This window comes from Centrocercus urophasianus, unplaced genomic scaffold (genome assembly GCF_019232065.1).
Source record: "Centrocercus urophasianus isolate 14NV4802_14NV808 unplaced genomic scaffold, USGS_Curo_1.0 seq_11, whole genome shotgun sequence".
In the NCBI taxonomy this organism is placed as follows: Eukaryota; Metazoa; Chordata; class Aves; order Galliformes; family Phasianidae; genus Centrocercus; species Centrocercus urophasianus.
In genome coordinates, this window is record NW_024884253.1 from 58088321 (window position 1) to 58110612 (window position 22292).

General features: G+C 35.7%; 1 protein-coding gene across 1 annotated transcript in view; it reads left to right on the plus strand.

The window, feature by feature from the left end:
• LOC122155083 (dynein axonemal heavy chain 5-like) overlaps positions 1–22292 on the plus strand; it is a 143690-nt gene that overhangs the window by 41384 nt on the left and 80014 nt on the right. The window contains exons 39-47 of the mRNA XM_042808828.1: positions 1208–1354; positions 3455–3627; positions 5573–5751; positions 11222–11409; positions 12556–12750; positions 15768–15902; positions 16894–17083; positions 18852–19069; positions 19957–20268. Coding sequence (XP_042664762.1) covers positions 1208–1354; positions 3455–3627; positions 5573–5751; positions 11222–11409; positions 12556–12750; positions 15768–15902; positions 16894–17083; positions 18852–19069; positions 19957–20268 — 1737 coding nt within the window. The remainder of the gene's footprint in view (positions 1–1207; positions 1355–3454; positions 3628–5572; positions 5752–11221; positions 11410–12555; positions 12751–15767; positions 15903–16893; positions 17084–18851; positions 19070–19956; positions 20269–22292) is intronic.

Below are 22292 nucleotides of genomic sequence, written 5' to 3' on the forward strand. Positions count from 1 at the left end.
TTTTTTTTTTTTTTTTTTTTTTTTTTTTTTTTTTTTTTTTTTACATGGAAAGGAAGGAATCGAAGCTGTTTTAAGAGCTGCTGATTTAATCTCAATTGCTCAGAGAAGCTGCTATTAACACCAAGGGTTATTAATTTAATAACACTGAATCTATAAAGTGGGAAAGAAGGAATATGAACAAAAAAGTTGGAAATTACTCTTAATCAGGAATACACAATGAAGTGGATCTGAGAATTAAAAGCACCATCCTGAAGTAAAGGAAAAGTGAGGAGAAAGGTGCTATGCTGTACTTTTATAGTTAATTAGGACAAAGTCTCTAGAATGTGGAAATGACCATTTAGTGCTGCCTTTTCTTGTATGAAATTGAAAAAGGGCACAGACCTGCTTTTAGTCCACTCCAGTTCATATACTAACTAGACTCAGATTCTTTTTCATTTCCTGGAAAACAGTATTTGTGGTCAGGGACAATCTCTCTATGTGTGTTTGGAGGACAGGGAGATTGTTTAGCTCCATTAGTTTTGAGGTGGTTTTAGCAGCTTATTCTTAGAAAACAGGGAGAGTTTTAGGGTTTGAATATATTCACAGGAAACTAGTGTGATCCTTCTCTCACATATTTATAACAGGAATGTATATGAGCTGCTCTTTCTGACACCTTAGCACTTTGTGATTCTTTTGTGTACCAGGAAAGTCACTGACAGGAACTGATGCTGTTTGCCGAAGCCATGTTATGTAGTCATTTTTTATTTTTTATATTTTGTAACAGAATCTGATGCCACATAAGAAATTATTATTTCAGCATTAGCATTGAAGATTACAGTGCATTTTTTATCTTCTCTGGTTAGAAGATGGGATAGATCTCTAGGTTCCTGTTCACCTCTGACGATACTGTTTGGGTGGATGTGCAATACCCAAAACAAAAGGTTGATGGTTCTGAAAATATACAGGGATGCAATCAGCTGAAGATATGTCCAATCTAGGAATCAAATTGTATGTGACATGTTCACCCAGAGGCACCTTACTGCACTTCGTTGGGCTATGACTGTATGTTTGGAGGGCAGCTCACATATCCAGAATTAGGATTCCAATCCTAATAAATACAAAGCAAAACAGACATTTCATGGGGCCAAGGTGTTTGCAGATGTTTTTTTTCTAAACATTGGGAAAGCAAATTGTGTTTATGTTAATGTGAGTGTTCTTTCTGTGTAAGGTAATGCACGCAACAAGTCAGAAGTTTTTGGAACTTCTAAATGATTTGATTGACATGACTACACACAATCTAACAAGAATGGAGCGCACAAAGTATGAAACTTTAATTACTATTCATGTACACCAGAAGGATATCTTTGATGATTTGGTGAGTTTCTGAAACCCTTAAGAGACTTTCTGTGTACAAGCTTTTGCACATACAAACAAATCTTACAATGTGTTCTTTCTGAGTAGCTCTGACATTAGTGATGTATTCTATTCTATTTTCATTTCATAGAGATGTCACGCGAAGATAAGGATGAAGTGTAAATAGATAAATTCATGGATTAAGACTGTGCTTTTCAGATTTTTAAGTGGTTATTGATTCTCATGCACAGATTCATTGAGGGGATTAATATTTCTAAATTAAGATATTCCCTTAAATTGAAAATTTAATAAATTATTTAAATGAAATGTAAGAAGAAAAAGCATGCCCTTAGCACTGCAATCAATCATGTGAATTCCAACCTGAGCTCTGTGTTGATCTAAGGTAACAGTTATTAAAGATTAAAGCAGTGAGGTTCTGCATGCTTGAAAAAGATAGCAACAATACCCAGAACAGATATTTTAATGTTTTTTTGTTTTGTTTTGTTTTATAACTGAATTGCATGAGGATTCCTTTAGATAAGTTTTCTGAAAATATGAAACTAAAGTCATAAAAATGGGAGTAAAATAACTTTTGAAAAGTTTGCATGTTGCAAAGGTCTGTAATTCCATACAGCATTGTTAGATTTATTCATATATATTATACAGAAAAATAAGAAATGCATGTGTAAAGAGAGAAAATGATAAAAAAAAAAAAAAAGTAAAAATTAGAAAGAAAACTGCCAACTTCTAAGTGTGGAGTTTTTTCCTCTCATCATAATTTTGATGCATTTTCATCATTATTTTCTTAATTCGGCATTTCATTATAAATTAATTTAATGCCATATTGTGATGAAATTACGAATTTAAATAACAGAAAATGGGATAGTTTTCAAGGGCCTGTGTGTATGAAATAGAAAAAATCAGGGACAAGTCCAAAACTGGGGAATGGATTGATTCACCCCCCCCCCATATCAAAAAATTCTATTTCCTGCTAAGCAATTTTTTTTTTTTTGTCTGTGTGTGTGTGATTGAGACAAAGCAGGCAAAGTGGTTGAGAATTCAGAAACTTTTCTTTATCTTAAAGTCTGTCTGCTGTTCCCAACAACCAGGACCACATATGAGATCATGTATCAAAAATAATTATAGCAGCATAGAATGGCCTGGGTTGAAAAGGACCATGAAAATGATCATCTAGTTTCAACTCCTCTGCTATGTGCAGGGTTGCCAACCACCAGACCAGGCTGCTCAGAGCCACATCCAGCCTGGCCTTGAATGCCTCCAGGGATGGGGCATCCACAGCCTCCTTGGGCAACCTGTTCCAGTGCGTCACCACCCTCTGTGTGAAAAACTTCCTCCTAATAGCCAACCTAAACCTCCCCTGTCTCAGTTTAAAACCATTCCCCCTTGTCCTATCACTATCCACCCATGTAAACTGCTGTTCCTCCTCATGTTGATATGCTCCCTTCATGTACTGGAAGGCCAAAATGAGGTCTCCTCAGAGCCTTTTCTTCTCCAAGTTAAACAAGCTCAGCCTGTCTTTGTGGGGGAGGTGCTTCAGCCCTCTGATCATCTTCATGGCCCTTTTTGTGACACCCCCCCCCCCCCCCAATAGCTGCATATCTTTCTTGTATTGGGGTCCCCAGGCCTGGATGCAGTACTCCAGATGGGGCCTCACATAATGAAACAACATCTATTAATTTGCTACAGCTCTGAACACTTTGTACTGAAAAAATACTAAACTAGTGCACAGACGTGTATACAGCGCATTCCTTCTTTGTCCAACATCTAAAATTTTATGAGTAATGGCACCATGCAGTATAACCACTATTACTAAACAGTTTTTTTAATTTTTCTGTTATTTTTCTTTGATGTCTTTTTAAGACACAATTAATAATTTCTAAACACAATTCAAAGGAAAGTCAAAGTGGATTAGAAATGATCAAACTAAGTTATAAAGGGGTTTGAAAAGAACGATGTGTGTCTTGAATCCTGCCTAATGCTCATTTTTTCACCTCTTGAATTTATGGTTAACATATGTTTCTTCTGTATGGAGAACAGAATTTAAGATGGATTTATTATATTGTTTGACTTCTACATTAATGTTATTTCTCTTGCATCGTAGGTCCGTATGAACATCAAATCTCCATCTGATTTTGAATGGCAAAAGCAATCTCGGTTTTATTTTCTTGAAGACTTGGATAAATGTGTTATCCAAATCACGGATGTAGAGTTCACCTATTGCAATGAATACTTAGGATGTACAGACAGACTCGTTATAACTCCTTTAACTGACAGGTTGTTATAAAAAGATTAGATGCCTAGTACTTGGAGCCTTACTTGTTTCCTTTAACTTTCTTGTGAGTTGGATCTCTTAGTCTGATTTGCAATGCAGCGCTGCAGTATTGATGGTGAACAGCAGAGGCCAGTGCTCATATATAGTTTAGTTAGGGAAAGCAGGCACCCCATAGAGAGATCCTGACTTTTCTTTTGAGTGTTTGCTTAGGCTATCTATGCTAAGGTAGGTATTGAAAACTTACCTGTGTTCAAGGTGAATATAGCAGAACGTAATAGCGATCACTTAAGGAGAGTGGATCTGCAGTATGTTGCTGCTTTCAGTCAATTAATAGTTGAATGTGAATTTGGGATTATGGCAAATAATTTGAAGTTTCTCTAGGGAAAAATCAGTAACTCAGGAAATTGCATTAAACGGCCAGTACAGATATAAATTTAAAGCGAGAAACTGAGAATGGCAAAACTGCAAACACAGGGAAAAAAACAAAACAAAACAAGAAAAAAAACCCCAACACTTTTAAATAAAAGTTAAGGAGAAATTCTTATTACTGGAGAATTATACAGTACGGTACAAACTCCATTATGTACATATTTTTCTGAAGTATTTGGTAGTGCTTCACCAAGGCAAGAAGCAGTTGTATTTGTGATACCAAAGCTTGTTCTTTTAAGTGTAGATAGGAGTGTCAAAATACAATGTGTGCTTAGTTGTTGTTATGTGAAGAATAGCTGCATACTGCTAAATTGATGCAGAATTGCCTTTGTGCTCTGTACTACAAGACTTTATTTACAAGTGATATTTTGGATTTTTGCCAATTTTTGAAACAAAATTTTATCCAGTGGGCTGCTTAGAGAGCTAAAATCGTTTACTTGGATACCAGGCTTTTAAAATATAACACACATCTGCCAAATTCTGTATACATACACTAAAAATTCACTTGATTTCTGGAGAGAATGAGTCTTTTAAGTGAGCTTAAGCTATAACAACTAAATCCCAGAGTTGTCTGGGGTTACCTGCAAGATCCAAGCAAAGCTGCAGAGATTGGTAGCTATCTACTGCCATACACTGAAAGAGTATTTGAAGCAGGGATATTTTCTAGTGTTGGCATGGGAAACTTTACGTGTTGTGTGAAAACAGGATTTATTCCCCTTAGAAAATTTTTCCACTTTAATACCACCATATGGGCTTACATGGGTTTATGATAATTTTCAGGTAGTAACATTTAAGCTTTGCACTAGTCACCTTGGAATCAAGTGCTGTTTGGCTAATGATCTTGTGTTCAGAAACATTCCTGAATCACATGATAAATATACATTTGCTATCTTGCAGTATGTTGATAGGGCTGAAATTGTGTGCTCCTAAACATCATATCAGACACAGACCATACCATGGCAATTACAAAAAAGAAACGCAAGTGCTCTTTCTCAAGATTTGTGCTATTCATGGGCTTACCAGTTTCAGTAGCAGAACAGTTAGGAATTATATTTTTTTCAGTTAACTGAACGTCTGTTAACTGTTTACTGGCTTATGAGGCAATAAAGCTTTATTACTGCTATTATGTTAGAATGAGTACTGTATTATTTTATAGGAAATGATACTGGTACCATTTGTTTGTTTTATGCTACCCATTTTCTCTTCCCAGATTTATCATAAAGCTATTGTGTATCACAGTGCTAACATTGTTGGACATAGGCTTACTGGGATTTTAGGGCTATAGGTTTTAGAACAGCAGTCATACTTCCCCATTTAGTAGTCTCCATACTATTTGAGGAGGCTGTGACCTAAGCCTGGAGATGTCAATCCAGGATTTACTGCAGAGAAGCACACTCATTTATGCCCTCTTTCCCCCTTTCCTCAGCCATACATAATACAAGTGTTGTGGTTACATTAATGGACTTCAAGTGATTAAGAGTAGAAAAAGATTTATAGAAGTCTTTATTCTTTTTCTAGATGTTATATCACTCTGGCACAGGCCCTAGGCATGAGTATGGGTGGTGCACCTGCAGGACCGGCAGGAACAGGGAAAACAGAGACAACTAAAGATATGGGCAAATGCTTGGGAAAGTATGTTGTTGTTTTCAATTGTTCAGACCAAATGGACTACAGAGGATTGGGTCGTATCTATAAAGGTAAGAAATAATCTGACTTGGTCACTTTAAAATCGTATGTTTCTGTCTCCTCACTAGTGACTTAAAAGTGATTAGTCAAATATTTCCTTCTCTGTTTCCTGTTATTTCTAGATGCATATACACTTCTTTTGATGTTTGATCGATTCTTCTTCTACTTTTTTTTTGCCTGGTCCCCTGTTTCCCTTTTCTGGAGGTGTGGATTCATGAAATCCCTCCTCCCCACTACTCACAGAACTGGGCCGAACCAGCCCATAAACTGTTGACAATTCCAACTACCCTAAGGGGAGAGTATTCAGCCCTCTCTTTCCCAATTCAGGTCAAACAAAAGAGCAAATCTACAGCTCAGTGACGTTGTACAAAGTAGGCAGACCAGCACAAAGTATTGTACTGTTTTATTTCAAACTCAAGAAATTTTTTGAAACTGGGAAAATGAGACAGCAGCCAATGTAATGTTTTCATATTAAACAGATCTTGGAAGTCAGTTTTGCAAATCAAATTTGCAAAAAATTGTATCAAATGATCCAATGTTTGTGAATTTCATTATGTCTGTTTTATTGTACATGGTTGCAGTGGACTATATGGACCCCAGAACCATCATTTTCTGTAAGTGGTGGACAGTTAAATAAACAGAAGGTATCATAAAATAATTTTCACTATTGTGACATCTCCTGAAGGTTACAATATAACCTGGAGATCATTTCGATCTTTAGTTAAGCCAGAAATGCTGGCCAAAATGTTAATTGAGGTAACATTTTCTTTAATTTTCTTTGTTAAAAGCTTAAGAGTATCCAGTTAAGCTTTTCTAATGGGGATAAAAAACACGTCAACTATTGCATTAAGATGATTTTGCATTTAATTGTGAAAATATTTTCCATTTTTCTGTCTTCCCTGTGGTCTTACTAGGTTTGCATAAGGCTAAGTTAAATCAAGCTGACCAGTAGTGCATATTTAAGAACTGGGGTAAAAGTAGTACTTGTTTTCGCTTCACCGGACTTCATTGTTTTTCCTCCTAACCCTTTTGATGCTTTACAGACATTTTTTAAGCCTCATTAACTTGCTGATTTTTCTTTAATGACAGTATCAGAAAGGAAAATGGAAATAGGTAGAACAGAGAAAGAAGGAAAAATATTGAACTATTTGCCAAGTTCCTCTGATCACGGCTCTGAATTTTGTGTCTATCTGTGTTCTGCAGAGTGTCTTTCTCAATAAGTGAGCATTCAAAAACATTAGCAATGTTTACAAGAATGTGAATGTAGATAAGAAAGAATTATTTTTGCTTTGTCTGCCTCAGCCAGCCTCCATCCTCTATTCCTGTGAACCATGAGCTGGGACAAAAGAGATCAAAGATGCTGGTATATCTTAGCCTCTTTCAAGGTGAAGAAAGGCATTCATTGCCTTGAAGAAGGTTGAAACTGGTCCTATGGAGAGCAGAAGACAGTATCTCATTGTCACACAGAGATGTGGTTAAAAGATCCCTAGAAGCTGATGACTTTTGTGTTGAGTACATTACTTTATAATAGTGCTTATCCAAAGTATATTCTACGTATTTAACCAAGGTCAGACTGTCACATATGAAGATAGAAAACAGTCACCTACTGATCAGGAGCTGTGGAAAACTGCTCATTTATGTAGTGCCAAACAAATGCATGAAGATTTCTAAGCTAGAGATTGAACTATCTGCACATATAAATACTTTCAGTCAAGGTCACAATTTTTTCTTGTAACTTCCAGATCCTTGAGCCAACTTTTAGCTGGATAACTTTTACTGTATATGTGAGAACTTGCAAATAGGATCACACACAGCTTTTAGTTTACCCAAATTATCTTGCTTATTGAAAATAAACAGAAGTAGACTGGGACCAGCTTGCTTTCTGGTTGAGGATAAATGTATTAGTAGCCTCAAGCACAGTCATTTACTGAGTCCGTGCTAACTTCAACCATCAGTCAGGAGAAGGAATGTTAGTTTGGTTCTTCTTGAAGTGAGTTTACCTTTGATATCACTGAGCTGTTGTCTTTTTCCTCTCTGCTCCTTTTGTGAGAGTTTATTTTCTTATATTTCCATATTTTTTCCCAATTCCTTTCGATTAAGCTGTTACTGATCTCTCTACACTCAGCAGTCTAACCTCTGTGTCATAGTGTTGTTTCTGCCTTCTTAACCTAAGCAGTTTGGCCACTTGTCCTTTCCCAGTTCCTTTGAGGCAATAGTGACAACCGTATCTTTTCATTGTCATCTTTTAGTAAAATTGGGCACAATTTCTATGTGTAAGAAAATGAGCAGTTTTAGGGCTCAAATTCCCTCATCTGCTGTTTTTCTGTGGCCTGATAATTTTCCATGTAATACTGTTAAGCTAAGTAATGTTGTATAAGGTGTCCTTGTTAATCTGGATGGCTCATTTAATGGCATGCTAATGTTAAATATGAGTTACAAGAGATCAACAAATTGGTGGTCAGGTGACCATGATGCCTGTGAGTATCATAGAATCGTATCATATCATCAAATGGCCTGGGTTGAAAAGGACTTCATAGATCATCTAGTTTCATAGAATCATAGAATCATAGAATCACCAAGGTTGGAAAAGATCTAAAAGATCACCCAGTCCAACCGTTCACCTATTCCCAATAGCTCCTACTAAACCATGTCCCTCAACACCCCTGCTATGTGCAGGGTTGCCAACCACCAAACCAGGCTGCTCAGAGCCACATCCAGGGACTAGGCTTATGAGGAGTAACTGAGGGGATTGTTTAGTCTTGGAAAGAGAAGGCTGAGTGAAGACCTTATAGCTCTCTACAGCTACTGGAAGGGAGGTGCAGCAAGCAAGGAATCAATCACTTTTCTCAGGTGATCAGCGATAAATTGTAAGGAAGTGATCTCAGGTTGTGCCAGAAGATGTTCAGATTGGACATCAGGAAGAATTTCTACATGGAGTATGTGCTCAAGTATTGGAATAGGCTGCCCAGGGAAGTGGTGGAGTCATCATCCCTGTTAGTTATTTAAGAGATGTGAGGATAAGGCAAGAAGAGACATTTGGTCTGTTTGCTATAGTGGTAGGTCTTGGTAGGTCAGGGGGATGGTTGGACTTGGTGATCCCAAAGATCTTTTCCAACCTAGGCGTTTCTATGATTTTTGAAATCATTTCTGAAGGCCACCAGCTAATTTAGTCTTATGGTTGCAGCTTGGAAGGGCCTGGCTTGGAATCACAATTTTTGGCTTGAAATGTGTTTAACATATCTGGTATTTTTTGAAGGATAGATATGTTATCTCTGGGAAGGAAATGAGCTATTTTTTGGTTAATAGGAGGAGAAAGGTCAGTTTTGTAAAAGATTCTTTAATGCATGTTTGTAAAAGTTCTTTCACGCAGGCTAACAAAACTGTTCTTATGAAATATATTGCACTTTAAAGAGTACACACTGAGAACTTCCTCAGAATTCTCAAAAATGTCTATGATAACCTTTATATGCCATCACCTGGTTGACTCAGATATGAGGTTTTGTTTCCCTGTTTCTCTGTCTTCCTGTCTCTCTTTATCTATTCACAGCCAGGTAGTCTAGCTGAGATGTCCGGGGCCTGGACTTCTACCTTTAATACCTTTGTTGTGTAAATGTGAAACATAACATAGGTTCTGATAAACTGGTCATTTGAGCTGGAACAGAGTAATGTATCATTCTATGGAAGAGCAAAGAGCAGTTTTCAAGTTTTATATTGTATCAAGTTCAATATTAAAATTGCCCAGGAACTGCAAATCAGACATACTTTATCACTACTGCAGAAAAGTGTCTGAATATGCTTTAGGAAACCTTTCTGTAGTTGACTGAATGAATATAAAAATCATGTTTGTTTAGATTCTGTTTTTAGAGAGTCAAATAACTCCTATCTTACCTGAGGTGCTTTTCTGTGATTTGATGGTTAATGCAATATTTAATGTAGGATTTGATCTTTATCTTAATTCAGAAGGTGAGTACATTCATATGGAGCTCCGCATGGCCTGTGCTTTGGCTAGCCAGGATTCTGTTTTAGTGGAATTTGCTTTAAATTTTATCACTTCTGTGTGCTCTGCACTCTTAAAAAGAATGCCATTTCAGTGCAAAATAGAATTTATAGTTGCTTTGTCATGATTAGTTACTGCACTATTGCCCTATGTTTAGGCAGATGGAGTGATGTATGAGGCAGCACGTAGGATATGGTCACCTGGCTTCCTGGGTCACCTGTCAGAACAGGGGTGGTTGTGGCAGGCTGCAGTTTTTGAGTGTGGGTTCTTAGTTCATGTGCTAAGCAACATAGCTATGTTGTAGCATCCAGAGGTTGGGCCACCCAGCTGTGACTGGCCAGAGAGGCACTGAGATGGAAAGGAAAGCAACACTGCATGGCAGAGATACATTTTTAAGTCTCCCTCAGAGTTCAGAAAATTCCCTGTGCTATTTCTTAGACCCACTTCGAGGACCAGGATATCTGTACTGATTTTATTCTTAAACTTAAGCAGTAATGTCTCTGGTCTTGGTTTTTGTATTCTACTTTTACCCCTTTTCCGTATTTGATTAGCATATTATATTCTCTGAGTGGACAGAAATTATGATAGAGCAAAACAAAATTGAATTCTGTAAGCTGTTTTACAGCAGACAGTTTGCTTGCTGTGCTTTTTGCTTGGGTGTTTGTGGGGTGTGTATCTATGTTTTTGTTCTTTCTTTCCATTTTTATTTTTAAAATTATTATTTTTTTAAACACCGCCAGAATAAAATAGTTTTACCATAACTGAATTAACTCAAAGCTATTGAATACTGGTATTGTCTGATAGTCAGATTTCCCAACACCATACAGTAGATGGCATTACAGTGTTTTTTTCCTTCCCTGAGGAAAATCGCTTGTCTAAAACTGAACTTGTCATCCTTTAGAGAAAGCAATTTCAGAAAGCATTTGATATACAGACAGTAAGTATAGGAGATGTTATGATATGGAACAGAGTCTCTGCTAGAGAATGTCCACATTTAGGTCTTTTCCTTGTTGCATCCCAAAGAGTAGGTATTACTGTTTAATAAACACAGTAGCAAAACCAGTCTTTTTTTTTTCTTCTTTTCGTATCTGTTCATAGTAGTTATGCAACACATTTCTAGCACTAGTTAAGGTGTTCATCTAAGACCTTGCTGGAACCATGTGGTAAGAAAGAAACACTGATCAGTTGTGGGTTTTGAGAAAGACAATTGCAGTGAAAATTCCTGCATAGGCTCACTAACTTTTGTGTTGTGGAGTGGCTGTGGAATTAATTTCAGAGGATTACATAACTTTATCATTATCATTTATCTTCATTACAGCCTAATTTATTTTGAGTTTTTATTCATCTTTTTCTTCTGTGTTAATATTATTTGTTTTTCTTGTGTTGCATTATGTTATATGGAATATATTTTACATGTAAATTCTTCTGACTTGATCTGATACACTGTGTTTAATCAAATATTTTCCTTGTTTTCTCTTACTTAGGTTTAGCCCAGTCTGGTGCATGGGGTTGCTTTGATGAATTTAACCGCATTGAACTTCCAGTTTTATCAGTAGCTGCTCAGCAGATATATATTGTACTTCAATGTAAGAAAAATAAGAAACCTCAGTTCATTTTCACTGATGGTGATGTTGTTGACATGGACAGAGAATTTGGCATATTTCTGACTATGGTACGTATGTATGTATATAAAAGATGTTAGTGTGGAAAATCTTTCCCATATCATTGTGCATAAAAGTATCCCTGATAAAATCACTGGAACTCTCTTAGAAAACAGTGAGTTTAAATAATAATTTTCTTAAATAATGATATTTTTGCTTGCCCATATTTTTAACTGGTTCTTAGGACCTAATTTATGCAGTCATAACTCCATATCTTAAGGGCTTTTTTAGTTCAATATTTGACAGTTTGAGATTAAATCCAGCCATCTAATGTTTTTAGTTTAAGTCTATCAAAATAGAACAGAAGTAATAGGCTATTGGAAGGACTACTCTAGATGTTTCAGGCAGTATTTCATCACCTCTGAAGAGCTTTTAACTCCAATCCTTCTCCATGACAGCATGAAGGAAGTCACCTTTACTGTGATGCACTGACCTCCCAGAGATTTATCTTTGGTGCCTATGGACTGGATTGTTTCTGTCAGTGCAGGAGGCAAAGAAACAGGAAAGTGCAAGAATGCCATAAACGCTTCTTTATACTCCTTAGCTTAGGCTACATACGCACAATTTGAAATTAAAACATTTTCCATTATTCTCAGGCTTTCTATCTTTGAAACGGTGTTAATGTTGTCCTTCTAATTTGAGGAAAAAAAAAAAAAAAGAAAAAAAAAAAGACAAATTAACTTGTGACATGCCAAGTCCAGAGAAAATGTTTGAAAACTGCTGGAAGAATTTAAGAAGTTATTACTGCATAGCCAGAGACTACTGTTCTCAGAGCTGACCCATGTGGTAGTCATAGAGACTTCTTTAGTGAAAGGTCAGATGGGTCAGTTTAAGTTAAGACAGTAACCTTCAGCACTGCAATGCTATCAAGACCCTGAGGAGCTAATTGTTTAAAACAGTTCCAATATAATGTGTAAGTGGTTGCCTGTTTTGATCTGTGTGTCTTATGCATCTCAAAATGCCATATGTGATACCATGTACTTCATGAACTGCAATATTTGGACAGTTTAGTAGTAACGTGTAATTGTAACATGCTTCAGTTATCTGGTGTGATCTGGCATGTGCACCCGTGTTTGCAAAATAATTATAAAAAAAGCTAAACCTTCCTATCCCGCTGTCATCAAGTAAGATTTTATTTTATATTTTTCATTTCTCAGAACCCTGGCTATGCAGGACGACAGGAGCTTCCAGAAAATCTGAAGATTCAGTTTCGTACAGTTGCTATGATGGTGCCTGACCGTAGCATTATTATGCGAGTCAAGCTGGCAAGTGCTGGTTTCCGAGACAACCAAATCCTTAGTCGAAAATTTTATACACTCTACAAGCTCTGTGAAGAGCAGTTATCTAAACAGGTAAAATAAATATTTGTCCAACTCTAAGCTGTCACTGGAAGGGAATGTGGAGAATATACTTTCATGGAATATATAATTATTTTGACTCTCAGAAATGTAGTCATTTCTTAAGGTTTTCAGTTTCAAGTTCCAGCATCAGAATTTGAAATTATTGTGTTATTTTTAGTTTTTAAACTAGGTTGTATAGTAAAAGAAGTTTAGTTTCTGATTTTAAACAGATTGCGGATAATGATAAAGATAGGATGAATAGTGTGCAGAGCTGTAAAGAGCTTTGTAAAGGACAGTTTTTTCACTCTTCTCACTTACAAAGACTAGATGTATTGGAGAGACAGTGTGTGAATTTTAAATAACTGAAAACTGCCTGGTAGAAACAAAGAACAAAGCTGCATTTAAGAGCAGGACTAGTTTTTATCTTTTGAATGCTGAGTGCTGACTGTCCACTAGAGGGTCTCAAAGAGAAATGATACGAATAGTAGGTAAATTGCAGCTCAAATGAGAAGTCTGCTCCTCTTGAATCCTAATGTACCTGGACATACCGACTGTGTTCTCCATTATATTAGTCCACATCTACACCACATATTTATTAAAGATTTTGTTGGCTTCTATGTAGAAATCTTCAACTACACCAGAATGAGATGGTAAAGCATTATGTTGTCCACATTATTTGAGAGGTAAAATAACAAAGTATAGATTTGGATTTTCTTATTCTTTTTTCCATCCCTTGGTGATTTCCCTGTGTCAATATATATTGCCAACCAAACTAGATTCTCATTTTCATTTCTCTCTGTTTTCATTTTTTCTGAGAGAGTTTGGCTCACCAGCTGTATGTTGTAGGCTGTCTTCTGAAGGATCATATATTCACTACTGTCTTTGTAAATTGCCCAAGGTGATTCCATTTAACCTTCAAATTAGTTTTTAGGCAGTCCGAATCACTCTGTTTCTGTAGGGTGTTGTAGCATCTATTTGTGTTAGTTGATTTGTTTGCTGTCCATCTTACTCCCTCAATCCTGTCCATGTTCATATACTTAGTAGTTATCAGGGAGGGAACTGCCTGAAGGAGTCTGAAACTGATTGAAATGCTTACGTGGAGAACTTCCTTAACAATTAGTCAAATGGTTTGTTGTCTTATATTAGCTCAATTGCCCTGTCTTTGGTCAGTCCTTTGTCTCATCGATATTGATGCTAGCAAGGGAGTTCCTTACTATTAATTAATGGATATAATTACCAAGTGTACTGGTTGTGCACACAGGCACAGCTCTGAGACGCAGCCACGTCACAATGATATATTTGAATGTTACCCTTTCATTGCACTTAATAACTTAAATTACGTAGTTCTTATTTGAGCAGCTAGTATATCTGTGGAAAACAATCTCCTGTGTGAATTTATAATTTCATCAGGACCCTCTAACATTTCTTCAGTAATGACCAGAGAAGCCTGCTACACTGATCTTTGGTCCTGGCAGTTTACTTCATGCATCATGATTCTGTAATCTGCAGTAGAAGCCAAGAAGCATAGCTTTATACAAAACCATAGCAGTGTGCTACTTTGTCATGCCTGTGCCTGACAGAAGCCCTTTGGACAGTCCTGCTCATGTATAAATCCATTACATACGATTATAAAGTCAGAGAAGATCTGAGTTTGAAGGAGTCCTGTATCCATGCTGAAATACGCTTAAATAAATCCAAATTGCTCAGCACCTCATCCAGGTGGGCTTTGAGTATCTCCAAGGAAAGAGAAAGCACAATCTCTCTGGTCAAACTGTTGAAATGTCTGACTGCTACTGCAGTGGAAAAAAAACTCTTCTGATATTGAAGAGGAATTTCTTAGATTTCCATTTGTGCCTATTGCCTGTTGTCCTGTCACTTGGCACCACTGAGGCTGTTTTCTTAGCTAAATAATTTGCTGTAAATATTTGTGACTCTCCGTAACATTTTCAATTGACAGACAGACTGCACTTTCCCAGGCAGTCTGTTCCAAAGTTTGATTTTCCTTATGGTCACAAAGTTTTCCATAAAGCTATAAAGCTGACTTGAATCTCCCATGATGTAATTAAATACATTGCTTCTTTTCCTGTTGTTTCCTTCTGCCTTCCTCTTTGCAGAAATTTTTTGCACATCGAAGACTTCAATTGTAATTCATCCTATGTGCTACGTATTTACTCTTCCTACTCATAAAGCAAACATTTTTTACTTCTTCGTGATATGGCATGTTTTATATTTGGCTGATATCTTTATTTTCTAGATTATCTTCAGTATGGGTTTGACTTCAACTGTTGAACCCAACTTTTGGTCACAGTTTAAATTGCAGTTATGGTACTGCTTACCATCTTGATATCCCCTACAAACTTAACAAGTAATAACCAGTTAGCTACTCATTGCTGAAGTTTTGAGTAGTGCTCAGTGTGTTGTTCCAGTTTGTCAGTGATAGCAATTGTGAATCCATCATTTCAAATAACTGTACATAGGTCAGATGTGGAGATACCTCAGTTGCTCTGAAAATATCAGAGCATGAATTGAGATTATGTATAAGATAAGATAGGCTTATGTATAAATAAATTTTACCTGTATAATTTCAGTACATTCTTTTTAGATCAGCAAGAGATGGTCTCTCTTAGTTACCAATCCCAATACCCCACATATCAAGATAGTAGCAGTTCTTACGTGTGCAGGTAATGAAAAGTAGCCTGAAGACGTGGTTTATTGTTTGTACATCTGACATACTATGAATTTAGGAAAATGATAGAAGCAGCAGCTTTGTTACAGATGATGCATGAATGTGGCAGTGTACCACCAAAAGGGAGACTTGGCAGGCGTTGACATGCAACACTGGAAAATATTTTCAGGATGAGATAGCAACAGAGCTGGAATTTCAGTTTAAAAGATGAAAAACTGTGAAGTTCATTGTATTTAAAAGTTCAATAGCTGAGATTTCTTTAGTTAATATACTTTTCAGCCCCTTCTTGATATTGAATTCTTCAGTGTTTGTGGTACCAATTGTACTTATGTATCATTTCAAGGTTCACTATGACTTTGGACTAAGAAATATCCTGTCTGTTTTAAGAACACTTGGAGCAGTGAAAAGATCTAATCCCGAAGAGCCAGAGAAAACTGTAGTGATGAGAGTTCTGCGGGACATGAACCTCTCCAAACTGGTATTGTGTAACACTGATGTCTTCTCCAAAAGAGTACTTTATTAGCCTTTGTGAAGTGTATTTATTATGCACTTGGAAAAGCTCTTTTTCTTCAGCAGTTGGATACATTTTATGTTTTTCTACTAGATTATTTATTTTTATGCAAATACAGTTATAGTGAGAGCACTATTTCTTAAAGAGAGGAAAACACATCAGAAGCATTAGGTGGAGAAATAATCAGAAGTATCAGTGTTCTAGGGGACCTGACCTCTTACTCCAACTGCCTTAAGTTTTTTCTTCTTTCTACCCCATCAATGGAGAGAAAGGAAAAATACATTGTGCTACTTTTTTAATAATGTCATGGAAGATTCTTAATCCCTAGTTTCAATTTAAACAATTTTTGGTTGTCTTTTTAGAATATTATAAAAATTGCAATGAGTGAAGTAACTGGAAGCAGCTAACACTTTCTTGTATAGTGTAGTCTGTCTTGTTATCACTATTTAAAGTATTAATCCTTTATATTGCTGTAATTGTAATCTATAGTATATCTAGAGTCCATGTATTTACATTGGCAGCCAGTCCTGTGATGGGAACCAATTACACTGTTTCTGATGTTAATCTGTTTAGCTCATTGGTACATGCAGTCAAACCTACAGGCATGCTTCAGTGATTTACAGAATGAAAAAGATCGTAAGAAATGTGAGGGAAAATACCATTTTAATAAATCTTTCTGGCTTGTGTAACAAATTGAGAAACGTGTGATTATATTGATACAAATTGTATTATAATGTTAACATTTTTATGAGCCTTAAGTATTTAATTTAGAAATTGCTACTTGTGATTGCATTGTATGAAATTCACTTAATAAATCAGATGTGTAATATTTACTTTGGAAAATATACGCTTTTGTACTACTGTCTTTTAAATGGCATGTTCTTGAGTAGTGTTTACAGCTGTAATAACAATTTCAATTAATAAATAATATATTTCCTCCCTACTTTATCCTTGACAGGTGGATGAAGATGAACCTTTATTTATGAGTCTCATTAATGACCTATTCCCTGGAATTACTCTGGATAAAGCTGTGTATCCTGAACTACAGTCAGCCATTCAGAAACAGGCAGAGAAAGCAGGGCTTATCCATCATCCACCTTGGATTCTTAAACTCATTCAGCTGTATGAAACTCAACGAGTCCGACATGGTTAGCATGAGAGAAGAGGTTTTGAGGCTACATAAAAGCAATAAAGTTTTTTGTATTATCTGTACAGAGCGTAGATTATTTTCACAAAAAATGTATTTTGAAATTGGACAGATGTCATTTCTAAAGCTTATGTGGATAGGAAAGTATTAGGAGTCTTTATCACTGTGCAATGCACACATAGTGAATTTTTAGCTATGTAGCATTACATTTTTATGGGAAATAAGAAGGTAGCCTTCAGAATGATTGAAATTTCTGTAGTACAAGTTAAAATGTAGAGTATTTGTTCCAATTCAGAGATGTCTGAATTTGTTTGGTATTCTGAAAGCCACAGTTGCCCTCAGTGATCAGTCCTGAAGCTTACATTTAATGTTACTGTAAAATAGTGATACTGAGAAGATAACAAAAATAATCACTCGTGTCTTTAATTTTATAGATTCTAGTAGGCATGCACTATAATTCCAAGTGCTCTTTTTTTTCAAATCTGGTCAGTGAGTCTGAGGAGAAATGAGCCACCTGCTTGAGCAGAGAGTTTGGACAAGATGGCCTCCACAGGTTCCTCCCAATGTCAGGCTTTCTATATTTGTCAAGTTTATTGTCCACAAGAGGCTGTTGAATAAAACTTACCCAGTCCTAACAAGAATACCAAAGATGCTAGTACAAACAGGTTTGCCATTCATAGTTGAAAAAATTATTCTCCATTTGAAATGCTTGCCAAGACTCTTAAAAATCTAGGCATTTTAGTCTGTGAAGGAGAAAATATGAAGTAGCAAAGTAGCAAATCTATACTGAAGGAGCCATCCTTTTTATTCTTTAAGAGTGATAGTAAGTGAACAGTAACCTCAAGCAAATGGAACAAATAGAAGGAAATACTTGCTCACATATAGTCTAAGAGCTAATGCCTCAAAAGATTATTTCAAATTATGGATTAGATGAATGAACTAGTAGTTAATACTTGGTTGAATATATAATGTGCATCCAAACTGCTGGGTTCAGTGTTCCACATCAAATTATAACACTTACACAGGAACCGTAAAAGTTTTCATGATTTATATTGTGATTAGATATACTTTCTTGATGGAAGAAGCTGTTTGAAGAACAGCTCCACAGCAACAAGATCCATGGGATCTCTGTGCTTTCTCCACTGTGGCATTCTGTCTAAATGTCTCTTTCCACATATGCCTGCTATTCCATTGGTCATGCAGCTCCAATTGACCTAACAGTTAGATGCCAGGTCTTTTTTACTGCACAGTCTTGCTCATGTTGGGAAAAAGACCCTTGGATTTATGCATCCCCATAGAATTTCATGCAGTGAAGAAAAATCTGTAAAACATGATTCCCCTTGGTTGGAATAGAGGCAATATGTGCAAATAAAGAAAAAATGTATCATTATAGTGAAGAGTCATTGTGGATAGAGGCAGGTGCATATTTTAGTTTTTGTGGTTCTGAAAGTTTTGCTTAGTTTAGTGTATGTTGGGAACTACTCACTAAATGCATTTAGAAATTACTGGTTTTGTTTGCCACCAGTCATGTCAATGTCACTGCATGTGAACATCAAAAGGCAGTTGTGTTTCCCAATTACAGAAAGGAACAGAACTGCCTGAGGGAGGATGCGGACCCACATAGACTTCCCTGTCATAATAGGCCAGGCATTTATAGAGAAACATCTTTTTTGTATTGGCTTTTGGATAAAACAAGGATTGCTAGTGGAAAGGATCATTAAATGGTAGCATGATATTTCATTTTAAACCATGTTTGTATTGTTTTTAAGGTATGATGACTCTAGGTCCAACTGGTGCAGGAAAGACCAAATGCATTAATATTTTGATGAAAGCAATGACAGATTGTGGTGCTCCTCATAAAGAGATGAGAATGAACCCGAAGGCAATCACAGCTTCCCAGATGTTTGGTACCCTTGATGTTGCCACAAATGATTGGACAGATGGCATTTTCTCTACATTATGGAGAAAAACTTTAAAAGCAAAGAAGGTAATGGGTATTCTATTGTGATAGTTAATAAGGGCACTTACTGTTGTTTCCATAAGATCTCATTATCTGTCATTTATGTGAAAAATCTTCTGTTACAAATTCAAATGGGAAAATGCAGTGTTAGTTTTGTTTTGCATCTGAATAGCTGAATGTACCCCAAAGTCAGAATTATGTGTGTATGCCAAAGAGAAATGTGCTTCCCAAGCTCCAGAGGTTCCAGAATTAAATTGAAATATATTTTAAGAGTTTTGCTTCCTTCTGTAATTAGGTAGTCCTACTGTTCAAATTCAAAAGCAAGAGCTACTCATGTTTTGACATGACAAGAAAGGTAATATTCTCCTGTCTGATTTTATGTCATTACTGCTCTATTTCCAAATTCTTTTATCGCACCTGCACATGAAGTTTCACTGTGTAATATAACACTCAAATCTTAAGAAGTTTCAGTTTTATTCAGTTCTCATTTATAGAATAGGAAGCCTTATATAAGAAAACTAAGTAGCATCCCATGAGGAGCATGTTCTTTGTCTGTGACTTAATTTAACTGGAAATGTTTTAATCCACCTTGATGAATGATGGGATGATGGGTTTGCTAATGCTTTTTTGTAGGAGAGAGGGAGAGATTTATGTTTAGAGAAGTCCAAACTCTTGCTTTTCACAATTCTTTGATTTTTTTTTTTTTTTTTTTTTTTTTTTTTTTTTACGTGGCACAATTTAAAAAAGAAAGGTTCAATCACTGAGCAGTTATGAAAACTGCAGTACATACATACTGAGCCAGTCAGCAGAAAATTGTGATTTTATATCCAAGAATAGATCCTCTGTGACTAAATGTCTATTTTTGATATTTTTGGTCAGTTTACATGAAGTTGCATGTGTGTCTCCTTTTTTAGGGTGAGCATATTTGGATAGTTTTGGATGGGCCTGTTGATGCGATATGGATTGAAAACCTGAACTCTGTTCTGGATGATAATAAGACTCTGACTTTGGCCAATGGAGATCGTATTCCGATGTCCCCCAGTTGCAAAATTATTTTTGAACCTCACAACATTGACAATGCTTCCCCGGCAACAGTTTCTCGTAATGGCATGGTCTTCATGAGTTCTTCAGTGTTAGATTGGAAGCCTATCTTAATGGCTTGGCTGCAAACACTGCCTACTACATACTCTGATGTTCTTTGGAATTGCTTTAGTGCTGTATTTCAGGTACTTAATCATTTTAGAAAAAAGAATATGACATTCTTTATTCTTTATTAATGATGCATTGTTTAATCCTAAATGTTGTTTCAATTATTTACTTGTGTTTGTTTATGTAATAAAATAAGAATGAAGGATTTATAAAAAAAAAAAAAAAAAAAAAAAAAAAAAAGAAAGATCTCTAACATTAGTGAACAAGTGAGACTATATCAGATGAATAATCTGGATATTTTGTTTTGTCTGCGCAGGATATTTGGCAGTGAATTGTTAAATCCATGGTTATTTTATGGTGATGTCAAAACAGAAATGTTCTTTTTTTTAATTGTTACTGCAATTTTAGTTCTTGTTAGGAGAACCTAACACCAGGGAAGTGGATAAATGTTTTTTTTTTTTTATGTGAAAAAGTAAGATCTGAAAGAAATGAAGCTCCATTCAAGCTATTGTAATCTTTCTCAATTTCAGTTGTAACAAGAACGCATTTGGTCCCTTATTTTTTTTATGTATTTTTAAATGATATGTGGTAGCTCAAATTAATTGAAGGCGATTTGATGCTGTATGGTGTTCTCAACTTCAATAGAAGTGACTGCAGTATCCCCTCTGATTTCATAATCTGTGCATCTGTTCCAGAAGAGATTTTTGAGATGGCATCTCTTTGATACATTCTCTTACTAAGTTCAGTTCAATCAATAGATACACAGAGAGGATTCAGAACATTCTTTCTCTTTATTTTACCCTAGTGTACTGAATATTTTAGAAGTTTTCATTAGTATGATGGACAACGGTCCTAATGAATAATCTTAGCAGTACAATTTTTTTTCAATTGGAAAAAATTACTAATTTTTCTTTGAAAAGGTTTATAGAAATAATTACTTTTCAATCTTTCAGCTCTGTAATCTTTTGATTTCCTCACTTAAAATCTGTGGAACAAATGCGGCTTGTTGATATCGCTTCTCTTCTCATTTGCTCTCTTCTTCAATTTTCCTGTGTGAGTTGAGTCAGACTTCACCAAGGTTTCTCCTGTAATCATTTTTTTCTTTGTTGGATTTAAAAAATGCTGTTTATAATGAACTTTGAGTGACATTTTCTGAAAGATTATTTTTGCATTATGTTTTGGAATGCCTAGAATGCTAACAAATGTCTTCTCACAGATATGTTTCATTTTAGTGCCTGTTCACTTCATAACTGATGTTTTACAAGCTATTCATTTTGTTCTACCTCAAAAACATAATGATATGACATAGTATTTACTGCAGCAGCAAGAGAATCAATTCTGATAATGAATTTTAAAATATGCTTCCAAAGTAATGTGTATGTGGGTCAATTTACTGCTTCTTTGCTACAATACTGTTTATATTTTTTGCTAAAACTTGCTCTGAAAATATAATAACAACATTTAAAATACCCAAGCCTGAAGCAATAGCAATAAAGTCCTGAAAAATATGTATTTTATTAGACTGAGAGATGAAAATACAGTGAAATATGAAGTTAGTTCTGTGCTGAAGGCTGCGTTTGGAACTATCGAAATGTAAATGAAAGCTGTCATGCTGTCAGCTTTTTTTCACTCCTAATGAGCTATCTTCGCTGCTCACATAATAGAAGCGATGACAGTGATTTTACAGATGAGGGTAACACTACTTTTGTATTCAGATATCTCTTTTTACAGTTAATATTTCCCTCAGTGTATAAAAAAAAATGGATAACTAAATATTAAAAGAAAATTCGTGAAATAAGGTGCTTTAACAATGCTATCAAAGCCCAAACACAGAGCCAAGTCAATTTAATGCTAATATTAAGAAAAGCACATATATAAGCAGCTTCCAGATATCTTTTTTTTTTTTTTTTTTTTTTTTTTTTTTTCTTTTTTTGAAGAAAATGAAGATTAGGCTGTAGATGGAAATACAGTAACTAAGGAGAGTCAGATTTTAAGTATACCTATAGAGGTCTTGTGAAGACAATCTAAATTGGAAAAATTAACTAAAATTGAGTATGATACTTGCTTCAGTAATTCCAGTTTGCTTAAAAAAATCCCCAGT